This window comes from Drosophila melanogaster, chromosome 3R, assembly GCF_000001215.4.
Source record: "Drosophila melanogaster chromosome 3R".
NCBI lineage: Eukaryota > Metazoa > Arthropoda > Insecta > Diptera > Drosophilidae > Drosophila > Drosophila melanogaster.
Window position 1 is genome coordinate 16978070 of NT_033777.3, and position 24502 is coordinate 17002571.

At 43.1% G+C, this 24502-nt stretch overlaps 8 protein-coding genes, 2 long non-coding RNA genes and 1 other non-coding gene across 17 annotated transcripts, besides 1 other annotated feature; 4 read left to right on the forward strand and 7 right to left on the reverse strand.

The window, feature by feature from the left end:
• Window positions 1–369: 369 nt before the first annotated feature.
• Window positions 370–4089, reverse strand: AhcyL2 (Adenosylhomocysteinase like 2). Of its 2 annotated transcripts, NM_206500.2 has the most exons (8): window positions 3754–3966; window positions 3570–3630; window positions 2225–2294; window positions 1408–2074; window positions 1018–1336; window positions 711–954; window positions 521–641; window positions 370–454 (listed from the first exon to the last, which is right to left on the reverse strand). In NM_206500.2, exons 2-8 carry the CDS (start codon window positions 3618–3620, stop codon window positions 448–450), a joined length of 1479 nt encoding a protein of 492 aa, NP_996222.1. In that variant the 5' UTR covers window positions 3621–3630; window positions 3754–3966; the 3' UTR covers window positions 370–447. The 2 variants fall into 2 exon arrangements, with proteins under 2 accessions (NP_996222.1, NP_996221.1); NM_206499.2 differs by having other exon boundaries at window positions 370–641; window positions 3754–4089.
• Window positions 4090–5440: 1351 nt separating this feature from the next.
• CG18622 (uncharacterized protein) lies at window positions 5441–9663 on the reverse strand. 3 transcript variants are annotated; one of them, NM_142322.2, is made up of 3 exons: window positions 9460–9663; window positions 6502–6548; window positions 5441–6026 (listed from the first exon to the last, which is right to left on the reverse strand). In NM_142322.2, exons 2-3 carry the CDS (start codon window positions 6512–6514, stop codon window positions 5755–5757), a joined length of 285 nt encoding a protein of 94 aa, NP_650579.1. In that variant the 5' UTR covers window positions 6515–6548; window positions 9460–9663; the 3' UTR covers window positions 5441–5754. The 3 variants fall into 3 exon arrangements, with proteins under 3 accessions (NP_650579.1, NP_001287366.1, NP_001262649.1); NM_001300437.1 differs by lacking the exon at window positions 9460–9663 and adding an exon at window positions 8466–8781; NM_001275720.1 differs by lacking the exon at window positions 9460–9663 and adding an exon at window positions 8058–8176.
• Window positions 9664–10520: 857 nt separating this feature from the next.
• lncRNA:CR45592 (long non-coding RNA:CR45592) lies at window positions 10521–10815 on the reverse strand. Its single transcript, NR_125191.1, has one exon. It is a non-coding gene; the product is annotated as a long non-coding RNA:CR45592 (long non-coding RNA).
• MESK4 (Misexpression suppressor of KSR 4) lies at window positions 10745–12350 on the forward strand. 2 transcript variants are annotated; one of them, NM_001275721.1, is made up of 3 exons: window positions 10745–10899; window positions 10954–11385; window positions 11450–12350. In NM_001275721.1, the coding sequence occupies exons 1-3, from the start codon at window positions 10856–10858 to the stop codon at window positions 11814–11816; spliced, it is 843 nt and encodes a 280-aa protein (NP_001262650.1). In that variant the 5' UTR covers window positions 10745–10855; the 3' UTR covers window positions 11817–12350. The 2 variants fall into 2 exon arrangements, with proteins under 2 accessions (NP_001262650.1, NP_525017.1); NM_080278.3 differs by having other exon boundaries at window positions 11450–12252.
• Window positions 12265–13809, reverse strand: EMC2B (ER membrane protein complex subunit 2B). 2 transcript variants are annotated; one of them, NM_001275722.1, is made up of 4 exons: window positions 13665–13809; window positions 13115–13523; window positions 12832–12988; window positions 12265–12769 (listed from the first exon to the last, which is right to left on the reverse strand). In NM_001275722.1, exons 1-4 carry the CDS (start codon window positions 13696–13698, stop codon window positions 12521–12523), a joined length of 849 nt encoding a protein of 282 aa, NP_001262651.1. In that variant the 5' UTR covers window positions 13699–13809; the 3' UTR covers window positions 12265–12520. The 2 variants fall into 2 exon arrangements, with proteins under 2 accessions (NP_001262651.1, NP_650580.1); NM_142323.2 differs by having other exon boundaries at window positions 12393–12769.
• Window positions 13810–13908: 99 nt separating this feature from the next.
• On the forward strand, window positions 13909–14907 carry lncRNA:CR45221 (long non-coding RNA:CR45221). Its single transcript, NR_125192.1, has 3 exons — window positions 13909–13994; window positions 14398–14434; window positions 14802–14907. It is a non-coding gene; the product is annotated as a long non-coding RNA:CR45221 (long non-coding RNA).
• Window positions 13967–14247: a mobile genetic element.
• Window positions 14709–15972, reverse strand: asRNA:CR45213 (antisense RNA:CR45213). Its single transcript, NR_125193.1, has one exon.
• Window positions 14947–16463, forward strand: CG31274 (uncharacterized protein). The gene is made up of 3 exons (NM_169737.3): window positions 14947–15111; window positions 15166–15597; window positions 15662–16463. Exons 1-3 carry the CDS (start codon window positions 15068–15070, stop codon window positions 16026–16028), a joined length of 843 nt encoding a protein of 280 aa, NP_732186.1. The 5' UTR covers window positions 14947–15067; the 3' UTR covers window positions 16029–16463.
• A 9-nt stretch (window positions 16464–16472) lies between these two features.
• On the reverse strand, window positions 16473–18002 carry EMC2A (ER membrane protein complex subunit 2A). 2 transcript variants are annotated; one of them, NM_142324.2, is made up of 4 exons: window positions 17857–18002; window positions 17336–17744; window positions 17053–17209; window positions 16473–16990 (listed from the first exon to the last, which is right to left on the reverse strand). In NM_142324.2, the coding sequence occupies exons 1-4, from the start codon at window positions 17888–17890 to the stop codon at window positions 16742–16744; spliced, it is 849 nt and encodes a 282-aa protein (NP_650581.1). In that variant the 5' UTR covers window positions 17891–18002; the 3' UTR covers window positions 16473–16741. The 2 variants fall into 2 exon arrangements, with proteins under 2 accessions (NP_650581.1, NP_001262652.1); NM_001275723.1 differs by having other exon boundaries at window positions 16614–16990.
• Window positions 18003–18376: 374 nt separating this feature from the next.
• CG3534 (uncharacterized protein) lies at window positions 18377–21380 on the forward strand. The gene is made up of 6 exons (NM_142325.3): window positions 18377–18579; window positions 18984–19105; window positions 19396–20223; window positions 20282–20503; window positions 20718–20907; window positions 20967–21380. Exons 1-6 carry the CDS (start codon window positions 18520–18522, stop codon window positions 21201–21203), a joined length of 1659 nt encoding a protein of 552 aa, NP_650582.1. The 5' UTR covers window positions 18377–18519; the 3' UTR covers window positions 21204–21380.
• Sf3a1 (Splicing factor 3a subunit 1) lies at window positions 21315–24286 on the reverse strand. Its single transcript, NM_142326.3, has 7 exons — window positions 24082–24286; window positions 23795–23959; window positions 23566–23737; window positions 22042–23504; window positions 21813–21985; window positions 21581–21751; window positions 21315–21523 (listed from the first exon to the last, which is right to left on the reverse strand). The coding sequence occupies exons 1-7, from the start codon at window positions 24188–24190 to the stop codon at window positions 21422–21424; spliced, it is 2355 nt and encodes a 784-aa protein (NP_650583.1). The 5' UTR covers window positions 24191–24286; the 3' UTR covers window positions 21315–21421.
• Between the last annotated feature and the right edge of the window lie 216 nt (window positions 24287–24502).

The window sequence follows — 24502 nt, forward strand, 5'->3', positions numbered from 1 at the left end:
TGTATTATATTGGAATCGAATAAGTATGTGTAAAATTGGCTTTAGCCAAAACACGAACCATAATGCTACATTTTACAGAATTTGTAAGTTAAATTTGCCTAATTGGAATGGACTTGAACCAATTGAGACTGATAAGACAATTATAATAATTATAATAATGTTAAATATTTAATAATTTTAATTTAGGAGTAATACCTACAATTAAATTTTCAAATAATTATTTAAAATGTATTTAAAACGAAGAGAATTTTAACTTCGGGTAGCACCAAGCAATTGGTATTTCTCTGAAATCAAAATGAAAAATTTAAAATATGATGTGTTGTAAGAAAACAGTGACTTGTATGCTCCCAAATTAAAACCATTTATGTTAAAATGTATTTTCATATATTTTCTAAATAATATCAAAATTACAGAACGAGAATAACGGGATAAAGCATTAAATACTGATTAATATCTGCAAATGAAATAAGTATATTATTAACTAGAGTGCAAAATTGAAAGGGAAAGAAGGGTAACCAACCTGTAGTAATTGGCTTTAAAAGGCCCGGCCTTGTTTAAGCCCATAAACTTGGACTGCTCATCCGTGAGCTCCGTGAGATGAGCATCGAAGGTGGCGAGATGCAAACTGGCCACGTATTCATCTGAAAGTATTCATTAAATTAATTTAAATTGTCCAAAGATTTCCTTAGCTATTTTAACTAAGAACCTACCCATTTTCTTTGGCAGCAGGTAGACATCCGACTTATATCTTCCTGGCGCTGAGAAGAGTTCAATCAGGGCCAAAGCCTGGGTGGATGAGGCCACGGATACGACAAAGGACGAAATGGTGGAACAGGACAAATTCACCAGTCTTCCCTCGGCGAGCAAAATGATCATCCTGCCGTCCGGCCACCTGATGTGATCCACTTGAGAACGGACACGCTCCCACGTTAGCTCCGGGGTATGCAAGCCATTCTAAAGTGGGTTAAAAACCTTTTGATATATGAAGGCCACAATGGAATCACCCCGAATACATACCACATCAATCTCCGAGCAGGAATGTCCCATATTGCAGAGGATACAACCATTCTTCATGCGATTCATGTGATCCCTGGTAATAACATTTTTGTTTCCAGTTGCCGTAACCACCACATCCACCGTCCTGATGACCTCGTTGAGCCGTACCACCCGGAATCCATCCATGGCAGCTTGTAGAGCACATATGGGATCCACTTCCGTAACATAAACAATGCATCCTTGGCCCTTCAGGGACTGGGCACAGCCCTTTCCCACATCACCGTACCCACAGATCACCACCTGCTTTCCGCCAAACATTATATCCGTGGTGCGTTTCAGACTGGAAGAGAATTATTAGAAAGGACCAGTCAGAGATAGTACTCTTCCTTAATCATGAGTATCTATGCTCACCTGTCCAGGATGGAGTCACGACACGTGTAGAAAGTATCAAACTTGTTCTTGGTCACTGAGTCGTTAACGTTGATGGCCGGAACAGTAAGTTTTCCGCCCTTTGACAGCATGTACAGCCGGTGCACCCCGGTCACACTTTCCTCCACGATGCCCCGAATGGCCTTGAAGTAGTCGGGGTACTTCTTGAGCATAAGGTGCGTGGCATCGCCGCCGTCGTCCAGGATTAGGTTCGGCTGCCAGCCGTCGGAGTAGATGGCCCTGTCCAAGCACCACCAGAACTCCTCCTCCGTCTCTCCGCGCCAGGCGAAGATCGGAATTCCCGCCTCTGCCAGAGCGGCGGCAACTGCGTTTTGTGTGGAATAAATGTTGCAGGCAGCCCAGCGAACTGTGGCGCCCAGTTGGACGAGGGTCTCGATCAGCACTGCCGACTGAGCATTGACGTGGGTGCATCCGACGATATTGGCACCCTTTAGGGGCTTCTCATCCTTCGCTCTTTTCCTCAGAGTCATGATGCCCGGCATCTCCGACTCGGCGATCTCGATCTCCCGCCTTCCAAATGCACTCTTCGAGATGCTCTTCACGCAAAAGTCAGTGCCTCCGGCGGAGTTGCGCTGATGGTTGTCCTTCGGGGAGACGTCTTCCTCGTCGGAGCTTCCGGTGAAACAGGCTAACAAAGAGATCAAGTGACCATTAAGTGAGTTCAATCGCAAGAGAGAATATTGAAATGGAAAACAATGATATCCTTTATGCTTCATTATAGATAGATCATGTAAAATAATGCTTTACATTACATCTTAGTCATAGTTATAGTACTTACTGGAACTGAATGAGCAGGTGGACACATCAGAAAACCGCCGAGCTTCAATACTTGACTTCTTCACAGCAGTCTATTGTATAAAAAATAATAATAATAAAGTTAAATGCAATTTAAATATTTATGTGGGATAAGCTTTGTTAACATTTTCATCTGGAGACCCGCAAATTGCTTTGTTTAATCGCGCGTATAATAATATCTAACAAACTAAAAGATAGACTCTTTCGAATTAACATAAATCATGTTATACAAAAGGGAGAAAATAATACAATAGACTTATTCTATTTTATCTATAATCAGGTGTTTTTTGCATATTTTAGCATCACCTTCTCGTGTTAATAACTACAAAATATATTTGCCCACATCTAATGAATTTGATTCCACTCCCTTGGCTTAGTATATATGTATAATATACCGCGTAATCAGGGGTAATGGATTCGATTCACAAACCCATGAATTTATTGCACTTTTCAATTAACAAATTGCCATCGAATATAAAGCATGCAAAATCGCACATATGTGAGTATTATTGGGATTGATTAATTCTTGATGGAAAACCTATTTGAAGGCGCGACTTTTGCGTCGTTTCCAGCTAAATCCAGATTTAAGTGCAGAGAAAAGCCGAAGCAAATACATTCGCATACATTGGTCACTAATTGGCATCGTTTAGCATACCGGCGATAATTCGTCGCGCCAATTGATTTCGAGAGATATGAAATCGCGAATATAGATCTATAGATCTACAATCCAGACCTACGTCTATGGCCTCCCGGAGTGTATGTAAACAGTTGAGTTAATGAAATCTACGACTGTATACCGTGGCCTATTGTGCCTATTGTTGTTTACGTTTCACTGGCCATATGGAATAAACATGCACTTGTATCTACAACATTATACCTTTCCACTATCTACGCATGACCCCAGCAGATCAATAATTTGATTACATGTTGAAAGTCTGCAGAGCTAATAATGTAAGATTTACTAGCATGATTTATGGCGGCCATGTTAAATATGTGTTTTGTTAAGTTCATAGTTCAAAACTGTGATAATTTAGTTCAGCTTTAATCAATGCTGCTTTACTGAATTTTTTACTCAATCACTTTCACCAAGGGTATTAAACGCTTCGAGGTGAATGTATCGCTTTAATTTATTGTTCAGAGAACGTCTTTGGGCGCTTTGTTTGGTTGTCGCAGTGTCACGTGCTGTTTTTATATTAATCGCCAAGTTCAGCGATTGAAACCAGTTGTGGGAATCTGGCCAACACACCTACTAACTTCAAGTGGCTAATAAATATTCACTATGCTGTTTCCTCCCATGGTTATATGTATGTATGTATGTATGTAGTTACCTTATCAGCCAGACTCAGGTCGGCAAACGTTGTCTCCGGCATTTTGGCCATTCTGTAGGCGCTGCGAGCAGATAAAGAATAAAACAAAAAGTAAACCAGCAGTTCGAATAAAAACAAACAATCAAACAAACTTATTCAGTGTCAGAACTTATTCAAAACGAGCAAACGACCTTCGGAGACTTACACTTAGACGGATCCGAAACAGGTTATAAAGTATGCTCGGCTTTGTCGCGTTTTATTCCGACTTCTTAAGTTCAATGCAGCTGAGAGACCGACTCTTATCATCCAGTGCAAGTGCTGGATGTCACCTAGTCTATGTATATCCTATATATGTTATCTCCTATATTTCGGCGGAGGCACAACGTCTGTTCTGCTGGAGATCTCCGATCAGACTAGATCGTCCCGCGTTTCGAATTCAAACGAGATCGCCAATCGATCGATTCCGCTGCCGGTCTGTTTGCCTAATGTATTTGTATCTAGAGCGATCTGCAATCTGCGATCTCCACGGATCGTCCGCTCGCGACTGGGGCACACAACACACTGACTCACTGCACCGGGTTTATTGGGAGGCAGCACGATCGTGTGGAAATACAGAAATACGGCAAGTAAAAAGCGAATAGGAAAAGAAAAAACCAAAAACACAACAAGTCCACGGAGCGAGTATCAGCAGCGGTTCAAATAAAAGATCGCCACATTTATGAGAATCTTATCACGACGCTGCCTCTTATCTCGGCGCCCGCCGCCTTCCCCCCCCTTATCCCTCTTGTCCGCTTATCATAATCACAACTTCACCCCATGCAGTATTCCTCGGGAGATTACGGAAATCAATTTAAGCTCTGACGTAGGCAAAGTGTCCACTCGGATGAGTGAACTTCATTATGGCACCTACATAGCTTAAGGTTGAAGTGCACTCTAAGTCGAGTTGAAAGGCTTGACATAATTGAAATTAAATGTGAAATATTTAAGCAGAGTAGGTTCTTATCGCCACAGGCACAAATATAGGAAGCTAAGTACTCTGGCCCTTTTGATGCGATCCAATAAAAGGAATTCAGCCCTAGAAAAACGTCACTCTTATCAAGGTTCACAAAAAAAGTGTGAGGTAATTATCATTAATTTTATAACGGCAATGTATCATATAAGCAATATCTGCAAATGTTATGAGACCTTCTCTTATAAAACAACAAACAAAACATTCTCGGAACTATGTTTAACACACACAAAAAATATTTAATAATTTGCGTTTGCATATCTCAAGACAAGTCATGAGAAAATATAAATTAAGAGGTATGTTTTAAAACTCAGTTTAATTTTTTTTGGCTAAACACATATTAGATGAAAAAATGTAAACAAACATTAGAACCTTCTTTCTTCTAATTAGTTTTTTCAATTAGTTTTTCAACGTAGTTTGGGTGTTTACAAGGGGTGGGTCGTAAAGTTTACTTTCCAACGTGCCAATCGGCCATTTTTAGCCATCGTTGCCCAATGATTTGATAGCAGTGAATTTTATTGAATGCCTGCGCGCTTTTAGCATGGCCATAAAGAGGGAAGAATTTTAATCAAGGCACCGAAACAGGGATTACGCCATCAACCCTCATCGCATGTCCTTGCGAGGGGATGCTCGTTAAGGGATGCAGCATCTGCGGTGGATGATTGTTACCTTAAATTGGTGCAGAGCTCCAGGGGTTGAGCAGTTCATAATGTCCATTCGAAGGTCTAATTGGTTGCTTTCAATTCCGAGTAGTATCTGCATTGTTCGTGATAAACATTTATTATACCGGCTTCTGTTGAGAATTCTCGTGATCTTGTAATCTCCTTTTATTGCATACACCAGATACGACCCTTTGGGGACCCAAAAACAAAAGATACAACTTCTAAGGGCAAGTATTTCGTTTATTCCATTAACTATTTTTGCGATCTTTCATAGGACTAAAATTATGAGAATGTACACGTCCTAAAATACAATCCACATTCCATAGTTCGGCTTTAGCAGTCACTGTCGCACTCGTATTGCACCTAGAGTTTTTCCAACTCTATCCTTATAAAAACCACAGGTCCTATATACAACGTACGTACTATATACAAATAGTTAAAACTACGCTTGCTTATGTACAAGAGTCTACTTAATACCGTCCGGGTACCTATATACAAGAAGCCGGGCTCTTGAGGCCCGTTTTTTTTTTTTTTTTTAAAGCGATCCCACTTTCTCCATCAAATACCAGGGCAGGAACACGGAGACGGCCACCACGGCAACACAAGTTGCGCACATGGCCACTGTCGCCGAGAGATTGGTCATCGAGAAGTGATCCTCTTTGTCATCCAGCTCCTCATGAGGATGCCTCTCGAACTCCAGGACCTCGACGTCGAAGCGAAAACGGACTTTCGACTCCGGAGAGTCCTTGCGCCACACCAAATGGCCAGAGGACTCGCGGCGCTCCAGGCTCCATTTCGGATCGTGCACTAAGAGGTGAAAAAAGGAAAAAGATGATTAGATATTTAGAAAAATAATAGAAGGTCATAAACTTTCTTTTTTCAGTGAATTAAATGGGTTTTAACTATTCATCAATACGTATATATGATTATCTTCTGTATTTAATCTTCTGTATTATTTCTGCCTTACAGACAGAATGATTTGAAAAAACTTGCAATGCTATTTGTTATATATATATTTTATTTTTTTTTTTTTTTAATCAACGAAAAAGTATTTGACAAAACTTTGTATACAACTATTCTACATTAGATAGCTAAATTGATATACCCATAAGTATGCTATAAATAATTTTCTTGAGCATTGCGTCAATCTGATCGTGACATTTCGATTGAAAGTGGTAAAACAGCTATTTTTAAAATTATTGCTTCCATATGAAAGCGATCTGTCTACAAAGTATTATATCCACTCTGATGAAAAGTTAATTGATTTAATTTAAATACTCACCTGATCCAGTCATTCTGCCGTTTTGGGAGTTAGTTCAATTCGAAACCCTGAAATGGCACAAAAAATATCATTGAATAAATTAAGTGAATAATACTGCTCATATAGACACCGATTAAATGAAATGTTTGCTATTGCATTTCGGGACAATTCTGAGTAATCAAACGTTCTAGGTGAAGTACGACCAACTAATTAGCATTCCAGGCACACGATCAATTAGTGCTCACACTTCCCGACATTTGAAATTAAAATGGAACACGGCGGCTAAGTTGCTGACCCTGTCCTTCCAGCGCTCAAATGAATAAATTGGTCGCTATAATTTTCCATATAATGAATACATTTTATTTGATATTCCATTAACCCGGCTAGAGTTCGCATAGACTTTAGTGGCCTGAAATTCCGGCCAGTTAAGAACCTCATACATGTACATATGTATGTATTGACATGTGGGGAAGACGACACCTGACTTTTTACTTATCCCCTGTTCGCACATTGATTTTATTGTGTTGTCTTTTTTGTCATAAGAAAAAGTGGGAAAAGGGAGGGAAAAACAAAAAAATCAATCACGCTGGACACTTTGTACTGGTGGAAAGTGAGTTTTTATCACATGGGGTATTTAAGTAATCAATACTTGTAAATATTGCAAATTTGATAAGCACTAAACAAGCGGGTGACCACGAAATTAACAAAGAATTGCTTATCTAACTCTTGGACTTTATTGTGTCCATTTTAGCATTATATTTTCATCATTGCTTTGTGAGAAATTATTTCCGTGAACTTGTAAATTTACAATTGCGTAAGTTCCTTGAACCATGATTATATATTTTTAATAAAAAGATAACCTTGCCTTCACGCGGCTATCCGAACGATAGGCTTTCAATGGCGAGAAACAGAACGATAAGTGATGAACTTTAAATTAATTTACCAATATCCTTATCTTTTGGCTCTAGTGTTTTGACTAATATTCAAATATCGAGGAAGTCACTGTGGGATAAAAACATATGCGACTGGATGACGCAAAACGGGGGAACAAAACATAAATAAACGCCAACAAAGAGGCAACAAACAATTTAAAATTTTTTGCGTAATAATTTCGAATACCCTGGTACTGAACAATTATTTTTTTAGATTGCTCTTGCAGTTGAAATAGGGAAATAAATCAAAATTGGCAAAATGAAAATATGAGTATCCGATTGTGTTTGAAGAACATAAATAAGTCAGTGCGCCCCGCTGTTAAGAGGTATTCCAGAGTCGGTACACATGGCTCGGTTCGTTTTTGAATGCGGTTTTTGCATATTTAACGTGAAGCTCGTATTCCGAAATGACATCGAGAAAGGTCGCAGCGCCAAATTAGCATTTCACGCATTGTAGACCACTGCCCTTGAAATCCGGCATTACGACAGCTTACAAAACCGATTCTCCCGGTTCGAAACGATCTATTTCATTATCTGGAGACGACTTTCAATATCCAGCACAGCATTTGGTGACTGTGGAAACAAAACATATTTGCTCATTTGGAGAGCACTTGGTGCGAAAGTGCCTAATATTTACCGACTCACTTTCGAAGCACTATACTGGATTGGTCTCTACTCGGACCGATCAGTTTTTTTTAAGATTTTAGCACCTTTCGCCACCGAAAGATAAACTTCAGCGATTGCCGCACTTTCGACACGGAAAGTGATCGTTCTATGGCGATTTGCCAGTCAGACTGGGCTTTTTTACTGGACTTTGGTCAGCGATTCGATGTGATTCTTTGTGAGTGTACAAGTAGTAGTACACATATCTGCAATAATACACCGCTTACACACGATCGTTTTTGCATGGCATAAAGTCCCCTACGATCCGGTGTATTGGTGTTTTTAATTGGTTTTCCTATTTTTGTTGCTGCTGCGCTCCGATAAGATTCACAAAGAAACGGCAACGTCAGCTGAGCACTTTTAATCAATGAACTCACACAGCTCACTCACACTCGTCTCACAGATGCCCATTTCCACTTGAGTTCGGCCACAGTGGTCCCTCGCTAGTAGCGACCCCAAATGAAAAAGTGTCACGGCTGGCCTTCTTGGTATTTAAGCATTGTTAGCCAAAAACCTGATTTGGCCAATGCCATTTTTATGCACATCCACATGCACAAGCCACGCTCCACTGTTTCACAGTATAGCCGCCAAGACAGTAAAATAGTTAGTTAGTTTCCACAAGTGCGAATCGCGCAATCCGACACAAATCGGCATTCAAATTCACGGGGAGGTAAACACGCGCCTGCGATAAGAGTAAAGACCTCTTTCGTTGGTACTGATATTGATGTACGATTGTATGTATGCATGTATGTACGTATGTATGGTTTGCTGTTGCTCATCGTATGTTGTCAGTTAATCAATAAATATGTGGGGTCTGTCGCACAGAAAGAAATTATGCTTCACTAAACCAACTAATCACATTGAAAACGAATTTGGCTTAGAGTAATTTATCCGAAACCTGTTTTAAACAGTTTGCCCTCATTTGATGGCGAAGAATTAGTTACTTGACAACTTGTGTGCGAATATAAGTATTATAAACAACTGTACAGCTTAAAAATATACAAACTGAAATAGTAAAATTAACAATGTTAAGTGATTTTTGAAACGTGTGATAATTGAACTATAATTGTTCATGAATTGGAGGCAAATGCATATGAATTATTTTTTTTTAAATGAAATACAATTGTTTAATGATGTAATTTTTAACATATTCTCCACACAATAGTATAATATAAATAAAATTTGTTGTTCTCTTCATGGCACATTAGTACTGCAGCTATTGGATTTTTCCCTGTGTTACAATCGATTGGATGGATGGTCGTTGGGGGGGGGAGGTGGTGCCACTGGCAATCCGAGTAATCAATAACAAACTAAATTTAGTATTTGCTATGCTCGCATGTTCAATTGCATATTTATGTAAACCCAGACGTGGTTTTGTTATTACCGCTGCGATTTGCAACTCGAGGCCAAGCGCCGCTCGAGAATTGGACAACAGCTGTAGTCGTGCACCGCCACGAAAATAACACTCGCACACACTCGAAAAGTCGATTCAACTCGATTCGACTCGATTCGGATCGATCTTGCTGAGCTTTTGCCGCGTGTAGGCCGCGCCGAACTATTGGGGTCTAGAGCGTGGAGCTGACTGCCGACAACTGGCCCACTCGCCGTGCTCCATTCCAGCCCCAGCGGTACGAGACCAGAGTAACATAGTACCAGGCAGCTTTACGAGCGGTATTTCAGAGAGCGAAAGTCCGCCGGGGGCTCGCCCCTCCGAGTTCGACTATAACGCCTACTAGTGCTGCCGTTTGGTCTCTTTCGACTGCGAGTGCTCGTGGGTAAATTAACTTAATGAATGAGTGAGTGATTCCAATCGAAGCTTGGGGTAAGAGCCAAAGATGTCAGCCTAGACAGTTACGATCAGTGTGTAAGGTGTAACTACAGTCAAGCCTCTGTAGTGAGCATTAATAGTAAACTTTGATTAATAGCAAAATAAACATAACTTGGGCCGTGCTGTAAGACTAGATTAAAGTCACATAATCAACATATTTTCACGTTTTACTTCTGTTTCCGCCTGCATGTCGAAATCAGCACAAGCGGTCAACTTACAAATGAACAAACAAGTAAATAAAAGTGATTTATATTACAAGGAGCTCTTATTAATTATTAGCAGCGCAATAACATGGTCCAATTGTTCCCAGCCACGTAAGGTAATACAAAGTTCCTGAGTTTGATAAAAGAGATAAGAAAGAACACCTTAAACCCTCTTACCAAACGTACTCCTAACTGGATAAGTAGTTCGGTAAACCAATAACTAAATAGTATACCAAGCGTTCAGCAAAACTAACACACCATCTCCGTAGATAATTCCGTGGAAGAGTATCAGCATCAACAAAGGAAAAACAATAGAGATTTCTTCCTCATACCTTACTTTGTTGTTCTCGACTTGTGCATTTACACTTACTAATCTGAACGAGTAATTTTACAGAGAAAAAAAAACGTTTATTTATAAACTTATCTCAAAATAAGGAGGAATTGTGGCAGAAAAGATTCACTACATGTTTACATTTCCAACAGAGCTTTTTTCGAGTGTACTTTGAGTGCGTTGGGTGATTGTGACCACCGAGATGACAATTGTTTCAATACACTCACAGATATGGGTATGTGTTTGCTTGGGGAGCGGAAGATCCAGATAATCTGCGCGGAGCGAGAGTCAAGTGTCATTTTTCCCTCAGTCTACCACAGACGTTGGACCAAAATAAATACCATCCGACGGAGTCCCGATCCCGATTGGAAAACACCAAGAATAGGAGCTGCTGCCAGTTATGTAGATCTACGCCGTTATGTCTGGAACATCGACCTCTGAACGCTCCAACTCCGAAGACAGGTAGTAGATAGGCATTCAAAAATCCATGTAATGACCAAAATACCCCGCTTCCAGCCCGTTGAATCCCTGCCTAACGGAGGTCCTCAGGAATTGTGCCAACATTCAGTCGCTGGAGAGCTTGAACTACGAATATAACGACGTTTTGCTGACCGAAGACAACGTGGGGAAGATGATTACGCCGAATCCGTATTCCTTTAGTGGCAACATTTCCATCAGCAGTTGTCCAAGTGAAGATGTATCATTTTCGGAAAGCATCCTAGAGGACAACGGACGCATTTCGCTGGCCTATGAGAACCTGAAGACAATTCCGCGGCGACTGGCCGACAAATTCGCAGCGCAGACCAAGTTTCTCGATTTGAGTCACAATGATTTCCGAAACTTGAGATTTCTCTCCTTTTTCGAGGATCTGGACACTTTAATCCTGGACCGCAACGTAAACCTGGACATAAACACTTTTCCTTATTTGCCGAGCTTAAGGATCTTGTGGTGATTACCCTGAATCTTGCATACATGGGTCCACGCAATAACACATATTCTATTCGTCTTGCAGGATCAACAATTGCGATATAGCAAATATAACCGATTGGATACACCGCATCGAACGGCACTGTCCTGCGCTGGATCAGCTCTCTTGCATGGGGAATCCTGGCATCCGCACAGTTTTCGGGGGCCAAGGACCCCGCGAGTATATACTACAGGTGCTTCCCCAGCTAAAATATCTCGATGGACTTCCAACCAGCAGGAATGCAGCTTATGCGACGCTGTCTTCCTCACAAGGACAGGGTCCGGACTCCACGAGCAATTCGGAAAAGCCTCCACTCGCATCCGCATTCACTTTCAAGGACATCATCCGTCCAAAGTATTCCAGAAAATCGCACAGCGGACGGATGTTTGGCAACGGCTCCTCCACAAACTGAAGTAATATGCCGAAGGAGGGAGGGGTATTCCACTGATTGCATTCTGTCCCATTGTTGGACTATTTTTAACCGTCCGCTGGATTATCAGCGCTGCCCTCGCTGCCCTGCAGTCGTCGATTGCACCTACAGTGCTATGCAAGTAAATATGCATATGGTTATTGCCATGTACGTATATAAATTTGCAATTGTATGACGATGGACACGCACAAACCTAGTGAGAATTAATCTAGTGCATTAAAGCAATTTTTACAATAATAAGAGTCAATGACCTCAGCGAATAGTCAAGTATACAATAGGCACCATCTTCAGAATAAATGTTCTTCGACTTATTCTGAATGTCGTTCAGTGCCCGATTAATTTTACGGATGTAAGCACATGGGCACGAGTTAATATTGCTTAAAACTTGAGGCCAAAGATTAAAATTATGATTCAAAGTAACCAGTTCATTGCGTTTAATCTAAATTTATTACAGGACTATTTTTGCCTACCTCAATAATAAATGTTTTTCAATGCCGTCAACAATACTAGACCACCAAAAACAGTTGCTTGGATGCACTGACTATAAAATTGTTTTTACTCCTATTTCTTTAATTGTTTATCTATGTAACTTGCTTAAAGAACAGAAACTGGAAACCCACATCTGAAAATATTTGGAACCATTACATTCTGGCATCTATTGCACAAATTTGTAGTGCTTATGTTGGTCAATTCGATTTGATTTCCAGGTTTCCAAAAGCAGCCTCCAAGGGTACAATCGTTTGTTTAGTCAAAAGTTGTTCGAGGGCCCACTGACTCAACTTTTGCAGCTCCTTCCGTTTGGAGCTCACGGCTCGAGAGTTGTCCAAATGGTTGCAGCACAAGTAAATGCCATAAAGGGCCCTCAAGTTATGCGGATTAAGCTTCAGGGCCTGCGAATAGTAAGTGCGAGCCGATTCCATATTCTCGACGCCACCCTGAAAGAAAATTAATTCATAAGATGGACTTCATTACTGGTTAGTGGGCTTATATAGCTCACCATTGTGTATCGTATTTCTGCCAAACGCTGGTGTATTAGATGGCTATGCGGATTGTGCAGCAAAACCTCCTCCATGCAGAAGGCAGCTTTGCCAAACTCGCCTTCAGCCAGATACATGTTGCACAGCTCATGCCATGCCTCCTGGTCAGACATAAACCTGAAGGAATATTAAATAGTTATGAGATTATCGTACATGGTAAGATAAGTAGTTGTCTAGCAACCGGATGCCGGAAACTAATTTGGTTCCGTTCTTCCAAAAACACCATGAACTTAGCTTTCTTACTTCTTCAGATACTCGTTGAGCTCCTTGATGGCCTCCAGGCGACGACCACGGGCCTTAAGGATGGCAATCTTGCGCTTCCTGGGCGCGGCATTTGTCTCGTCCTTAGCAATGATTGCATCCAGGACCTCGTCGGCCTCATCGTACTGCTCCAGGGCCTCGTAGCGCATCGCTTTGAACTTCATCACGCGCAGGCTGCCCGGGAACTCGAGGGCCAGCTGCTTGGTACACTTGGTGGCGATGTCAAAGCGAGCCGTATCCAATGCCGCGATGATCACCTGCTCCAGGATGAGATGCCGCTCGTTGCCGGTCTTGTGCACCTTGTCCTCCAGCACAGCAACCCACAGCTGGACCACCTCCTCGCTGTGGCGACCCGTCTCCTCGCGCCATGTTCTGAACTGATCGCGTACATCTGGAAGGATGATCATACGATTATGATACCGCACTTTTCATTCATGGCCCCGTTTTTTGGGTCCACGGAAACCGGGCGATTGGGAGCAACCCACTGACGTGGTCTGCACCTGTTTGAAGCCGGGAAAAGCCAAAAACTCACCCGACCAGCTCATCTTCTCATAATCTAGCGACATATTCACTTAGGCGCACTTAAATATCTCATTAATTTAACTTAATTTTCCAATTGTAATCTTTAACTGCCGATTTCCTTTCCTGGCAAAATAAAAGTGTGGCAGCATAATGGGCCGTTAGATTATACCAAATAACAGTGGCGTGGCGCTGCCAACCTACTTTTTGAATATCGTAAGACTCTACTCTACAGTTACACAGTATGCAGGATTTGTTGACTAGTTTGTAAAAGAAAGCGTTTCCGATCCAATGATGTATATATATCCTTTCCTCTCATCTGCATACATAAGTAAACGAGAAGGTGATATAACTATAATAACTAGGTCATTAATGAATACGGTAAAAAGGAGCGAACCTAGGTGTTTCCCTTGTGGTATGCCAGATATGGGTACAAGATGGGTACAAGTAATAACATTTTTGCAGAGTACCCTTTGCGTTCTGCCATTCAAATATCTTAAAGTCCAATTCAAAAGATCAACCGGAAAACATTATAAATTTAGATTCCTATTGGATAATTAAGGAAGTCATATGGCTTACTTATGTTAGTATATATGTATAGTCACATAATCAACATATTTTCACGTTTCCCTTCCGTTTCTGAGTGCACTCGGCATACGACACAATCGATCAACTTAGCTCTATATGAACAAACAAGTAAATAAATGTGATTTATATTACAAGGAGCTCTTATTAATTATTTGCAGCGCATTAACATGGTCCAATTGTTCCCAGCCACGTAAGGTAATACAAAGTTCCTGAGTTTGATAAAAGAGATAAGAAAGAACACCTTAAACCCTCTTACCAAACGTACTCCTAACTGGATAAGTAGTTCGGTAAACCAATAACTAAATAGTATACCAAGCGTTCAGCAAAACTAACACACCATCTCCGTAGATAATTCCGTGGAAGAGTATCAGCATCAACAAAGGAAAAACAATAGAGATTTCTTCCTCATACCTTACTTTGTTGTTCTCGACTTGTGCATTTACACTTACTAATCTGAACGAGTAATTTTACAGAGAAAAAAAAACGTTTATTTATAAACTTATCTCAAAATAAGGAGGAATTGTGGCAGAAAAGATTCACTACATGTTTACATTTCCAACAGAGCTTTTTTCGAGTGTACTTTGAGTGCGTTGGGTGATTGTGACCACCGAGATGACAATTGTTTCAATACACTCACAGATATGGGTATGTGTTTGCTTGGGGAGCGGAAGATCCAGATAATCTGCGCGGAGCGAGAGTCAAGTGTCATTTTTCCCTCAGTCTACCACAGACGTTGGACCAAAATAAATACCATCCGACGGAGTCCCGATCCCGATTGGAAAACACCAAGAATAGGAGCTGCTGCCAGTTATGTAGATCTACGCCGTTATGTCTGGAACATCGACCTCTGAACGCTCCAACTCCGAAGACAGGTAGTAGATAGGCATTCAAAAATCCATGTAATGACCAAAATATCCCGCTTCCAGCCCGTTGAATCCCTGCCTAACGGAGGTCCTCAGGAATTGTGCCAACATTCAGTCGCTGGAGAGCTTGAACTACGAATATAACGACGTTTTGCTGACCGAAGACAACGTGGGGAAGATGATTACGCCGAATCCGTATTCCTTTAGTGGCAACATTTCCATCAGCAGTTGTCCAAGTGAAGATGTATCATTTTCGGAAAGCATCCTAGAGGACAACGGACGCATTTCGCTGGCCTATGAGAACCTGAAGACAATTCCGCGGCGACTGGCCGACAAATTCGCAGCGCAGACCAAGTTTCTCGATTTGAGTCACAATGATTTCCGAAACTTGAGATTTCTCTCCTTTTTCGAGGATCTGGACACTTTAATCCTGGACCGCAACGTAAACCTGGACATAAACACTTTTCCTTATTTGCCGAGCTTAAGGATCTTGTGGTGATTACCCTGAATCTTGCATACATGGGTCCACGCAATAACACATATTCTATTCGTCTTGCAGGATCAACAATTGCGATATAGCAAATATAACCGATTGGATACACCGCATCGAACGGCACTGTCCTGCGCTGGATCAGCTCTCTTGCATGGGGAATCCTGGCATCCGCACAGTTTTCGGGGGCCAAGGACCCCGCGAGTATATACTACAGGTGCTTCCCCAGCTAAAATATCTCGATGGACTTCCAACCAGCAGGAATGCAGCTTATGCGACGCTGTCTTCCTCACAAGGACAGGGTCCGGACTCCACGAGCAATTCGGAAAAGCCTCCACTCGCATCCGCATTCACTTTCAAGGACATCATCCGTCCAAAGTATTCCAGAAAATCGCACAGCGGACGGATGTTTGGCAACGGCTCCTCCACAAACTGAAGTAATATGCCGAAGGAGGGAGGGGTATTCCACTGATTGCATTCTGTCCCATTGTTGGACTATTTTTAACCGTCCGCTGGATTATCAGCGCTGCCCTCGCTGCCCTGCAGTCGTCGATTGCACCTACAGTGCTATGCAAGTAAATATGCATATGGTTATTGCCATGTACGTATATAAATTTGCAATTGTATGACGATGGACACGCACAAACCTAGTGAGAATTAATCTAGTGCATTAAAGCAATTTTTACAATAATAAGAGTCAATGACCTCAGCGAATAGTCAAGTATACAATAGGCACCATCTTCAGAATAAATGTTCTTCGACTTATTCTGAATGTCGTTCAGTGCCCGATTAATTTTACGGATGTAAGCACATGGGCACGAGTTAATATTGCTTAAAACTTGAGGCCAAAGATTAAAAGTATGATTCAAAGCAGTTCATTGCGTTTAATCTAAATTTATTACAGGACTATTTTTGCCTACCTCAATAATAAATGTTTTAAATTATCCGGTTTCAATGCCGTCAACAATACTAGACCACCAAAAACAGTTGCTTGGATGCACTGACTATAAAATTGTTTTTACTCCTATTTCTTTAATTGTTTATCTATGTAACCTGCTTAAAGAACAGAAACTGGAAACCCACTTCTGAGAATATTTGGAACCATTACATTCTGGCATCTATTGCACAAATTATTAGTGCTTATATTGGTCAATTCGATTTAATTTCCAGGTTTCCAAAGGCAGCCTCCAAGGGTACAATCGTTTGTTTAGTCAAAAGTTGTTCGAGGGCCCATTGACTCAACTTTTGCAGCTCCTTCCGTTTGGAGCTCACAGCACGAGAGTTGTCCAAATGGTTGCAGCACAAGTAAATGCCATAAAGGGCCCTCAAGTTATGCGGATTAAGCTTCAGGGCCTGCGAATAGTAAGTGCGAGCCGATTCCATATTCTCGACGCCACCCTGAAAGAAAATTAATTCATAAGATGGACTTCATTACTGGTTAGTGGGCTTATATAGCTCACCATTGTGTATCGTATTTCTGCCAAACGCTGGTGTATTAGATGGCTATGCGGATTGTGCAGCAAAACCTCCTCCATGCAGAAGGCAGCTTTGCCAAACTCGCCTTCAGCCAGATACATGTTGCACAGCTCATGCCATGCCTCCTGGTCAGACATAAACCTGAAGGAATATTAAATAGTTATGAGATTATCGTACATGGTAAGATAAGTAGTTGTCTAGCAACCGGATGCCGGAAACTAATTTGGTTCCGTTCTTCCAAAAACACCATGAACTTAGCTTTCTTACTTCTTCAGATACTCGTTGAGCTCCTTGATGGCCTCCAGGCGACGACCACGGGCCTTAAGGATGGCAATCTTGCGCTTCCTGGGCGCGGCATTTGTCTCGTCCTTAGCAATGATTGCATCCAGGACCTCGTCGGCCTCATCGTACTGCTCCAGGGCCTCGTAGCGCATCGCTTTGAACTTCATCACGCGCAGGCTGCCCGGGAACTCGAGGGACAGCTGCTTGGTACACTTGGTGGCGATGTCAAAGCGAGCCGTATCCAATGCCGCGATGATCACCTGCTCCAGGATGAGATGCCGCTCGTTGCCGGTCTTGTGCACCTTGTCCTCTAGCACAGCAACCCACAGCTGGACCACCTCCTCGCTGTGGCGACCCGTCTCCTCGCGCCACGTTCTGAACTGATCCCGTACATCTGAAAGGATGATCATACGCTTATGATACGGCACTTTTCATTCATGGCAATTGGGAGCAACCCACTGACGTGGTCTGCACCTGTCTGGAGCCGGGAAAAGCCGAAAACTTACCCGACCAGCTCATCTTCTCATAATCTAGCGACATATTCACTTAGGCGGACTTAAATATCTCATCAATTTAATTTAATTTCCCAATTGTAATCATTAACTAGCGATTTCCTTCTTGGCAAAATAAAAGTGTGGCAGCGTAATGAGCCGTTAGATTATACCAAATAACACTAGCGTGGCGCTGCCAACCTGCTTTTTGAATATCGTAAAGTCTAGAAATGAAGTCAGAGGTAATTTTTTAAAACTTTTTATTATAAAGAGACTTCTAAAGTTAAGTTTTTCTACATATACCTTGTTTCCGATATTTGCAAAGTTAATTAAACTGTTAATACTTCTGAAATACTTGTAGGTCCTTGAAAAGGATTCTTTAATGAATTATTTTACCATGCATTAATCTTATTTTGTCCAAACTTTGTGCATTGCTTATCCATTTTAACAGATTTCTAAGTCAAGTGCACATTTGAAAAGCGCGCCAACGAAAACATGAAACATGATAGTTTTTCTTCCAGCGACGGTCACACTAACAAATCAAATAATTGTGGTACCGTCAACAAAAGCCAAGTCTCTCGTGCTCTCCGGGTATTAAAGCCGTGGAATCGGGCAGTGCCGCATGCGGTGCTGTGTTTAATTTCCCCAACTCCCAACAGATCCGGAAGCAGTTTGAACATGGGTCCGCCAAAGCAGCTGAAACGAACCTTTCTTGGCTTCGACTTGAGCACGCAAAAGGTGAGAACTGGAACTGCCTACGTAGTATCTTTGCATCTGAGATGTGGAGGCGTCTCCAAATCGACTACATCTGGGCCAATTGCGTGCGAATGGTGTTACTGGAAAAGGTCAAACGGTACTCGGGAACTTGAAACACGAACTACTCTTATCAGTTGCGGTGACCGGGGCTCGATTTTCGCTTATCTGCTAAAGACGCGAGCGCCAACCGATTTAACTATTATGGTTTGATTATTGAAATTCATGTTCGGAGGTATTGGCCCCCGACATTATCTTAATAGAGCCGCAATAACTTTCACAATCCCTGAATGACGCTGGCGGTGACTCCTAGTTGCCCTCTATGTTTGATCGTTATTTTCGAGGTGTGTCTCCATATCGCTAATTGCTGCCCCATTTACTCCTCTCAGCTCAAAGCCGTCCTGCTGGGCTCCAGTTTGGAGGTGGTTGCCGCGGCTGAAGTGAAATTCGACACCGACTTGCCGGAGTTCCGGACCACCGGTGGAGCCAACGCTGGATCCATCAAAAATGAGTGAGTCTGTTTCACCACTATCCATTACTCCAATTGAAGATTTTAATGGGATGATTGTTTGCGTAAAGCAAATAGGGGGATATATTTTACGTTTTTATATCTTGCGCTGTGGGGTATTTGTCCGATAATACTTAGGGCCCTATTTCATAGCAGTTGTTTTATTACACCACAATGGGTCTCTATCACTTCAAGTTTTTTTTAACCTTCCTATAACAGGGACCATATATACAATGGGTACTATAAAATATATATGTGCTAACCTGACTCCACCTTTACTTGTTCTTCTTTAGATACTTTGTACAACCAGTGATGTGGGTGAAGGCCATGGACATTGTCCTGGACCGACTGGTTATGCAGCAAGCGGATCTTAGCACCGTAGCTGCCATCAGTGGCTCCGGACAGCAGCACGGATCGCTCTACTGGTCCAAACATGGAATCAACACGCTGCAAAACCTCGATTCCGAGAAGTTCCTTCACGCACAAATCGACGACTCCGCCTTTGTGGTAAATCGTACTCCGATTTGGATGGACGCCACCACCACCAAACAGTGCCTAGAGATGGAGATGGCTGTTGGTGGCAAACTTAACATGGTGGAACTGACGGGCTCGAAGTGCTACGAACGTTTTACGGGTCCCCAAATTAGAAAGATATATCAGCAACGCTGCCACGCCTACGAAGAGGCCAACCGAATCTCATTGGTCAGCAGTTTTATATCATCGCTATTTCTGGGCTCCGTCGCTCCAATTGACTTCAGTGATGGTTCCGGCATGAATCTGCTGGACATCCGCAAGAAGAACTGGTCCAAAGAATGCCTAAATGTTTGTGCACCCGATTTGGACAAGCGCCTGGACATTCCGGTCAGTCCAAATTCGATTTTAGGCAACGTCTCTCCGTACTTTGTGGAGCGCTTTAGTTTTTCGCCCGATTGCAAAGTGGCTGCTAGCACGGGGGACAATCCTTCGGCGCTGTCTGGAATGTTGGTGGGCAGCAGCTGGCTTACCATTTCCATGGGCACAAGTGACACCCTAATGATGAGCTTGAAGGAGCCGCTAAACTGGGAGGAGGGTCATATACTCTGCCATCCAACTGAAACGGAAGAATTCATGGGCCTTCTATGGTAAATTATTCCTGGGACATTATATCTTAAAATTAGTTTATTTAAATGTCTTTTTCAGTTTTAGAAATGCTTCATTGGTCCGTGAGGAAATGAACAAGAAGACAACCGGCGGCGATTGGGATAAATTCAATGAGTATCTCGACTCCACGCCCCGTGGAAACTTTGGGAACATGGCCGTGCACTTTAACGACATGGAAATCATTCCCAAGGCGCAGGGTATTCTGCGATGGAACAGGGAAATGGATCCCAGTTCCCCGGACGCGGCTAGGGGTGTAATCAAGTAAGTCTGATTGAAAATTTAGCTGTTTTAGGTCCGACATGAAAGCAATGACTCATAATCAGTTAACAGACATCTGTAAATAGTTATTTTTAGAAATGACTTTTTACCAACATGATCATGTTTTTTGTCGTTTATACTTTTTCTTAATGCCTATTTCCCTTCTACTGAATTCTTTAAAATGTATAAAATATTCCTGACCTCTTTCGCTTTATAGATTCAGCTCGCCCCAAATCGAAATTCGAGCCCTAGTTGAAGGTCAGATGCTGCATCACCGGGCTGTGGCTGAAGACCTTGGCTACAAATTCGGACCCGAGACACAAATCCTTGTCACAGGAGGCGCATCTGTTAACAAATCAATCCTGCAAACAATTGCCGATGTGTTCAATGCTCCCGTCCATATCCAGGTTAGTTCATACCAACTGTTTCTCAAGTGCAAGCAATTTAAGCAACATGTTTCTTGCAGGATGAAGGATTTGAGGCTGCCCTACTGGGAGCCGCTTATCGATCCGCCTACGCTCTGTACCTTCAAGAGGCAGGTGATGGGGTGACGCCTCTCTGTTACCGAGATTATATCCTAAGTCTGACAAGTAACAAACTGAGCCTTGTATGCGAACCACACAAGGACAGCGAGGAAATCTACGCTCCAATGCTACAACGATATCGCGAAATGGCGCGCGTCCTGTCCAATCCTAACACATAAACTCTCCGAAAGCCCAACGTAACATTCCAGTTTATACTCCGTACATTCACAAACTGATTCCTTCTTAAACGTCTCCTGTAATTGACAGAACTTAAGTGCAATTAACAAATTCTGTGATTGACGATTTATTACAAATTTATGCGAAACCATATACAAATAAATTTTTATATATGGCCCACTCCTTATTGTGTCTGGTATGCCTTTAATCTTTGATCCGCCTACTTTTTGCGTCCACCACGCTCCTTGACCTGTAAATGCACCGTGGTTCCGTTTACCAGATTGTAAAAAGCCATGGTATTGCTGTCTTTGAAGAACATTCCCTGAAGGATAGATGTTATTGAAATAATAGTTTTCGAAACATTAGTTGTATTTCTTACCTCATAAAATATCTTCTGCTTGGCCGGTGGCATGCCAGTTTCGTCCTGCAGCTTCGTCTTCAGATTGGCAATGGGTTCAGAAAGTGCCATGGTCACGGCTATCATCTGTCCATTAAGCTTCCACTCTGATTTGTCGGAATTGGGTACCAAAACCTGAATGGTCACAGGGCTCTGAAATAATTTAAGATGGGTTATATACCAATAGATAGCCAGATATCAAAATCAAACTTACCTTGTGGGTGGCAATAAAGTCTGCTTCTGGAATCAGGTTGTCCTCGCTTCGAATCTTTTTAGAAGGCGGCTCCTCCTCCATTATATCAACAGGTGGAGCAGGTGCAATTTGCTGAGGGATTCCACCAGGCTGCATGTTCATGTAGCCTCCACCACCAGCTCCAAAAGGCGGCTCTGCAAAATAAAAACGCTAAGCCCTCGACGAGATTTGCATACTATTTGTTACTTACGCATCATGGTTGGACGCAGTTGCATCAGCTGCATCACCGGTTGAGGCTGCTGCGGCGGGTGATGGTGGTGCGACTGGTGAGGTGGCGCCTGCTGATGCGGTGGATGGTGATGATGAGGATTATGATGCCCGTGGTGACCACCTCCGCCACCTTGGTGGTGTTGACTCTGGCTGGAGTGACTGTGCTGCGACTTGGTTGACGGCTGCGGCGGAGCTGAAAGCGTCGCCTTGTTGCCCACCGGTTTGGGGCCGATTTTCTCCTTCTCCTCGTCGGGCAGCAGTCCCTTAACCTTGTGGATTTGATGAATTTGTTCCTCCAGAGTGATATTTGCACGTGCTGCTCTCGTGGCCGCCTCCACGCTGGACGTGTGTCCGTCCCAGGTGACGCGATCGTCCTTCTTCGTCTCCTCTTCGCCGAGCTTCTTACCAATGACGGTCTCCTCGTCGCCCACACCAAAGATATCCGTACGACGCTCAGCCAGTTGCTTGAGACTCGCCTCGATGGCAGTGCCCGCGGCGAACACATTGTCTTGATTGATTTTCTCCACAGTATGCTTGTCTCGCTGTTCCACCCAGCGTGGATCCAATAGACCGATGCGCATGTGCTCCGAGACCTTGGAAGCCGGTATTTTCTCTCCTGTAATCGGCGAGATGAGATACTCATCCGTAGGCATTGGCGCCTGCTTCGGTTGCGTTGCCTTAGGATCGTATTTCTTGACCACCACTTTGTCGTGGGTGGGCGGCAGCATTGGCGCAACAGATGGCTGCAACTTAGTGGTTGGAGTGTCCTCATCACTAGAGGCTTCGTCCATGTCTTGCACCTGGGTGTTGTCTCTCTTGGGGCCAGTCGGCTGGCCATACGACGATACGTTCTTCATTTGTATACCCACACGGTTCTCCATTTGCGAGAGTTTCAGACCGCTGTCCAATAGGTTGTTAGCCTGGGAGTCGCCCTCGTCGTCCGACTCGATCTGCATTTCTGTATCGCCCTCTTCGTCCATTAGACGCTCTTCCATTAGCACACGGGCTCCTACCTCGTCGGGATTCGTGGGTGGCGGGAAGTTGCCCGATTCGAATGGCTGATAGTCCACCGTCTCCACCACCACAAAGTCATGCCAATCGATTTGGGCATAGGCCACGCGCTCCCTTTCGATCTTCTCCTCCTCACGGCGGCGTTGTGCTTCTTGGTGACGCTGCCAGTTGGCCCGATATTTAACCTGCTCCAGCACCTGGTTCATGCTGCTCCTGCCCGGTGCGCTCTCGGAACGCAGTTTGCCCAGCAAATCCTTTGGAGGTATCAAGACCTTGGTATACTGCTCCAGCAACTTGGTAAAGTACTGGAAGAGCGAGTGCTGGGGTCGCAGGAAGTCAAACTGAAAGTTACGCTGCTCCCGGCTCATAAGATTGGTCAGAAACTGTCGGCCGTTACGGGCCACAAATTGAGCAGTTAGCTTCACAATGTCCCTGAAAAGATATGCAAGACAATAAGACAGCGATTGGAACTTCCTGGCGAGTGGACACTTACAAATCCAGCGCCGAAATGGAGGGCGGATCGGCTATGAACTCGAATTCAGGTGGAGGTTCCTTTGGTACGAACTGCTGCTCCACCACTTGCTTGAGAAGCTCTTGCTGGCGCTGTTGGGCGGCACTGGTCACCGCCAGCTGCTTCATGCTGGCAAGGGCAGTGATACCGGCATCTGAAACGGTCTCATGTATTAAGAGGAAGTATTAATGGGAAGTGAACGAAAACATACCATTGCCCTCGCGGAACTCGTTGACCTTGTGTCTGTAGTATGCGTGGTAGGGATCTCCGCCATTTAAGAAGTTAAACTTTGGATTGCCCAGCTCATTTTGGCGGATGCGCGCCTCGAATTCCGGTCCATTGCGAGCCACAAAACTGGCGGTCTTGTCAACGATATCTAATAGTTAAAGCTTTGATAACTGAGTATGGGAAACGCTAAATGTGTATTAAATGAATGTATTTTGAGTAAAAAATGGCTAAATTGAGAAAAAAGTTTGTTTTCTTTTTGGCAAAGGATGCTTCTAACTTCCGGCGGCGGATAGATAATCCCAATGATTGGACCCGACATCGACTTGGGCTGATCATTGCCGAACTGCTCCTCGTTGGCTTCCGCGTCTAAAGTTGCCATGGCTGGTGAAATCGTCCTCTTTTATTGATAAAATCTGATTGCTTTTTGAGAAATGAGAAAACGCTTGTTTAGCCGAAAATTAGAGGTGGAAGGAATAGGGATGGAACAATCGTTGGACTGTTGCCACCGCCATCGATAGTTTTCTTACATTCATGTAGTAATGTTAGGGTGACTCAATAAACGAACTAGTTTCAAGCCGGAACTAGTGAACCACTGGCTCAGCCTATCGATTAATTTGGCGCTGGATTTAAACAATCTGTCGGACAAACCATCAACTCAGGCGTTAATAATGGCTTATAAAATCTTTACATA

Bases quoted from the DNA above. Each gene is read 5' to 3' on its own strand.
- AhcyL2 (NM_206499.2), bottom strand. From the start codon at position 3,620: ATGGCCAAAATGCCGGAGACAACGTTTGCCGACCTGAGTCTGGCTGAT. The intron at 955-1,017 runs GTATGTATTCGG...AACCCACTTTAG, and splicing joins CCTGCTCGGAGATTGATGTG to AATGGCTTGCATACCCCGGA. The intron at 642-710 runs GTAGGTTCTTAG...GAATACTTTCAG, and splicing joins CCTGCTGCCAAAGAAAATGG to ATGAATACGTGGCCAGTTTG.
- MESK4 (NM_001275721.1), top strand. From the start codon at position 10,856: ATGTCTGGAACATCGACCTCTGAACGCTCCAACTCCGAAGACAG. The intron at 10,900-10,953 runs GTAGTAGATAGG...CCCCGCTTCCAG, and splicing joins CGCTCCAACTCCGAAGACAG to CCCGTTGAATCCCTGCCTAA. The intron at 11,386-11,449 runs GTGATTACCCTG...TTCGTCTTGCAG, and splicing joins CCGAGCTTAAGGATCTTGTG to GATCAACAATTGCGATATAG.
- EMC2B (NM_001275722.1), bottom strand. From the start codon at position 13,698: ATGTCGCTAGATTATGAGAAGATGAGCTGGTCGG. The intron at 13,524-13,664 runs GTGAGTTTTTGG...TCATCCTTCCAG, and splicing joins TGAGAAGATGAGCTGGTCGG to ATGTACGCGATCAGTTCAGA. The intron at 12,989-13,114 runs GTAAGAAAGCTA...ATATTCCTTCAG, and splicing joins CTCAACGAGTATCTGAAGAA to GTTTATGTCTGACCAGGAGG.
- CG31274 (NM_169737.3), top strand. From the start codon at position 15,068: ATGTCTGGAACATCGACCTCTGAACGCTCCAACTCCGAAGACAG. The intron at 15,112-15,165 runs GTAGTAGATAGG...TCCCGCTTCCAG, and splicing joins CGCTCCAACTCCGAAGACAG to CCCGTTGAATCCCTGCCTAA. The intron at 15,598-15,661 runs GTGATTACCCTG...TTCGTCTTGCAG, and splicing joins CCGAGCTTAAGGATCTTGTG to GATCAACAATTGCGATATAG.
- EMC2A (NM_142324.2), bottom strand. From the start codon at position 17,890: ATGTCGCTAGATTATGAGAAGATGAGCTGGTCGG. The intron at 17,745-17,856 runs GTAAGTTTTCGG...TCATCCTTTCAG, and splicing joins TGAGAAGATGAGCTGGTCGG to ATGTACGGGATCAGTTCAGA. The intron at 17,210-17,335 runs GTAAGAAAGCTA...ATATTCCTTCAG, and splicing joins CTCAACGAGTATCTGAAGAA to GTTTATGTCTGACCAGGAGG.
- CG3534 (NM_142325.3), top strand. From the start codon at position 18,520: ATGGGTCCGCCAAAGCAGCTGAAACGAACCTTTCTTGGCTTCGACTTG. The intron at 18,580-18,983 runs GTGAGAACTGGA...TACTCCTCTCAG, and splicing joins TCGACTTGAGCACGCAAAAG to CTCAAAGCCGTCCTGCTGGG. The intron at 20,224-20,281 runs GTAAATTATTCC...TGTCTTTTTCAG, and splicing joins GAATTCATGGGCCTTCTATG to TTTTAGAAATGCTTCATTGG.
- Sf3a1 (NM_142326.3), bottom strand. From the start codon at position 24,190: ATGGCAACTTTAGACGCGGAAGCCAACGAGGAGCAGTTCGGCAATGAT. The intron at 23,960-24,081 runs GCATCCTTTGCC...TTTAACTATTAG, and splicing joins TCCGCCGCCGGAAGTTAGAA to ATATCGTTGACAAGACCGCC. The intron at 21,752-21,812 runs GTAAGTTTGATT...AAATTATTTCAG, and splicing joins ACTTTATTGCCACCCACAAG to AGCCCTGTGACCATTCAGGT.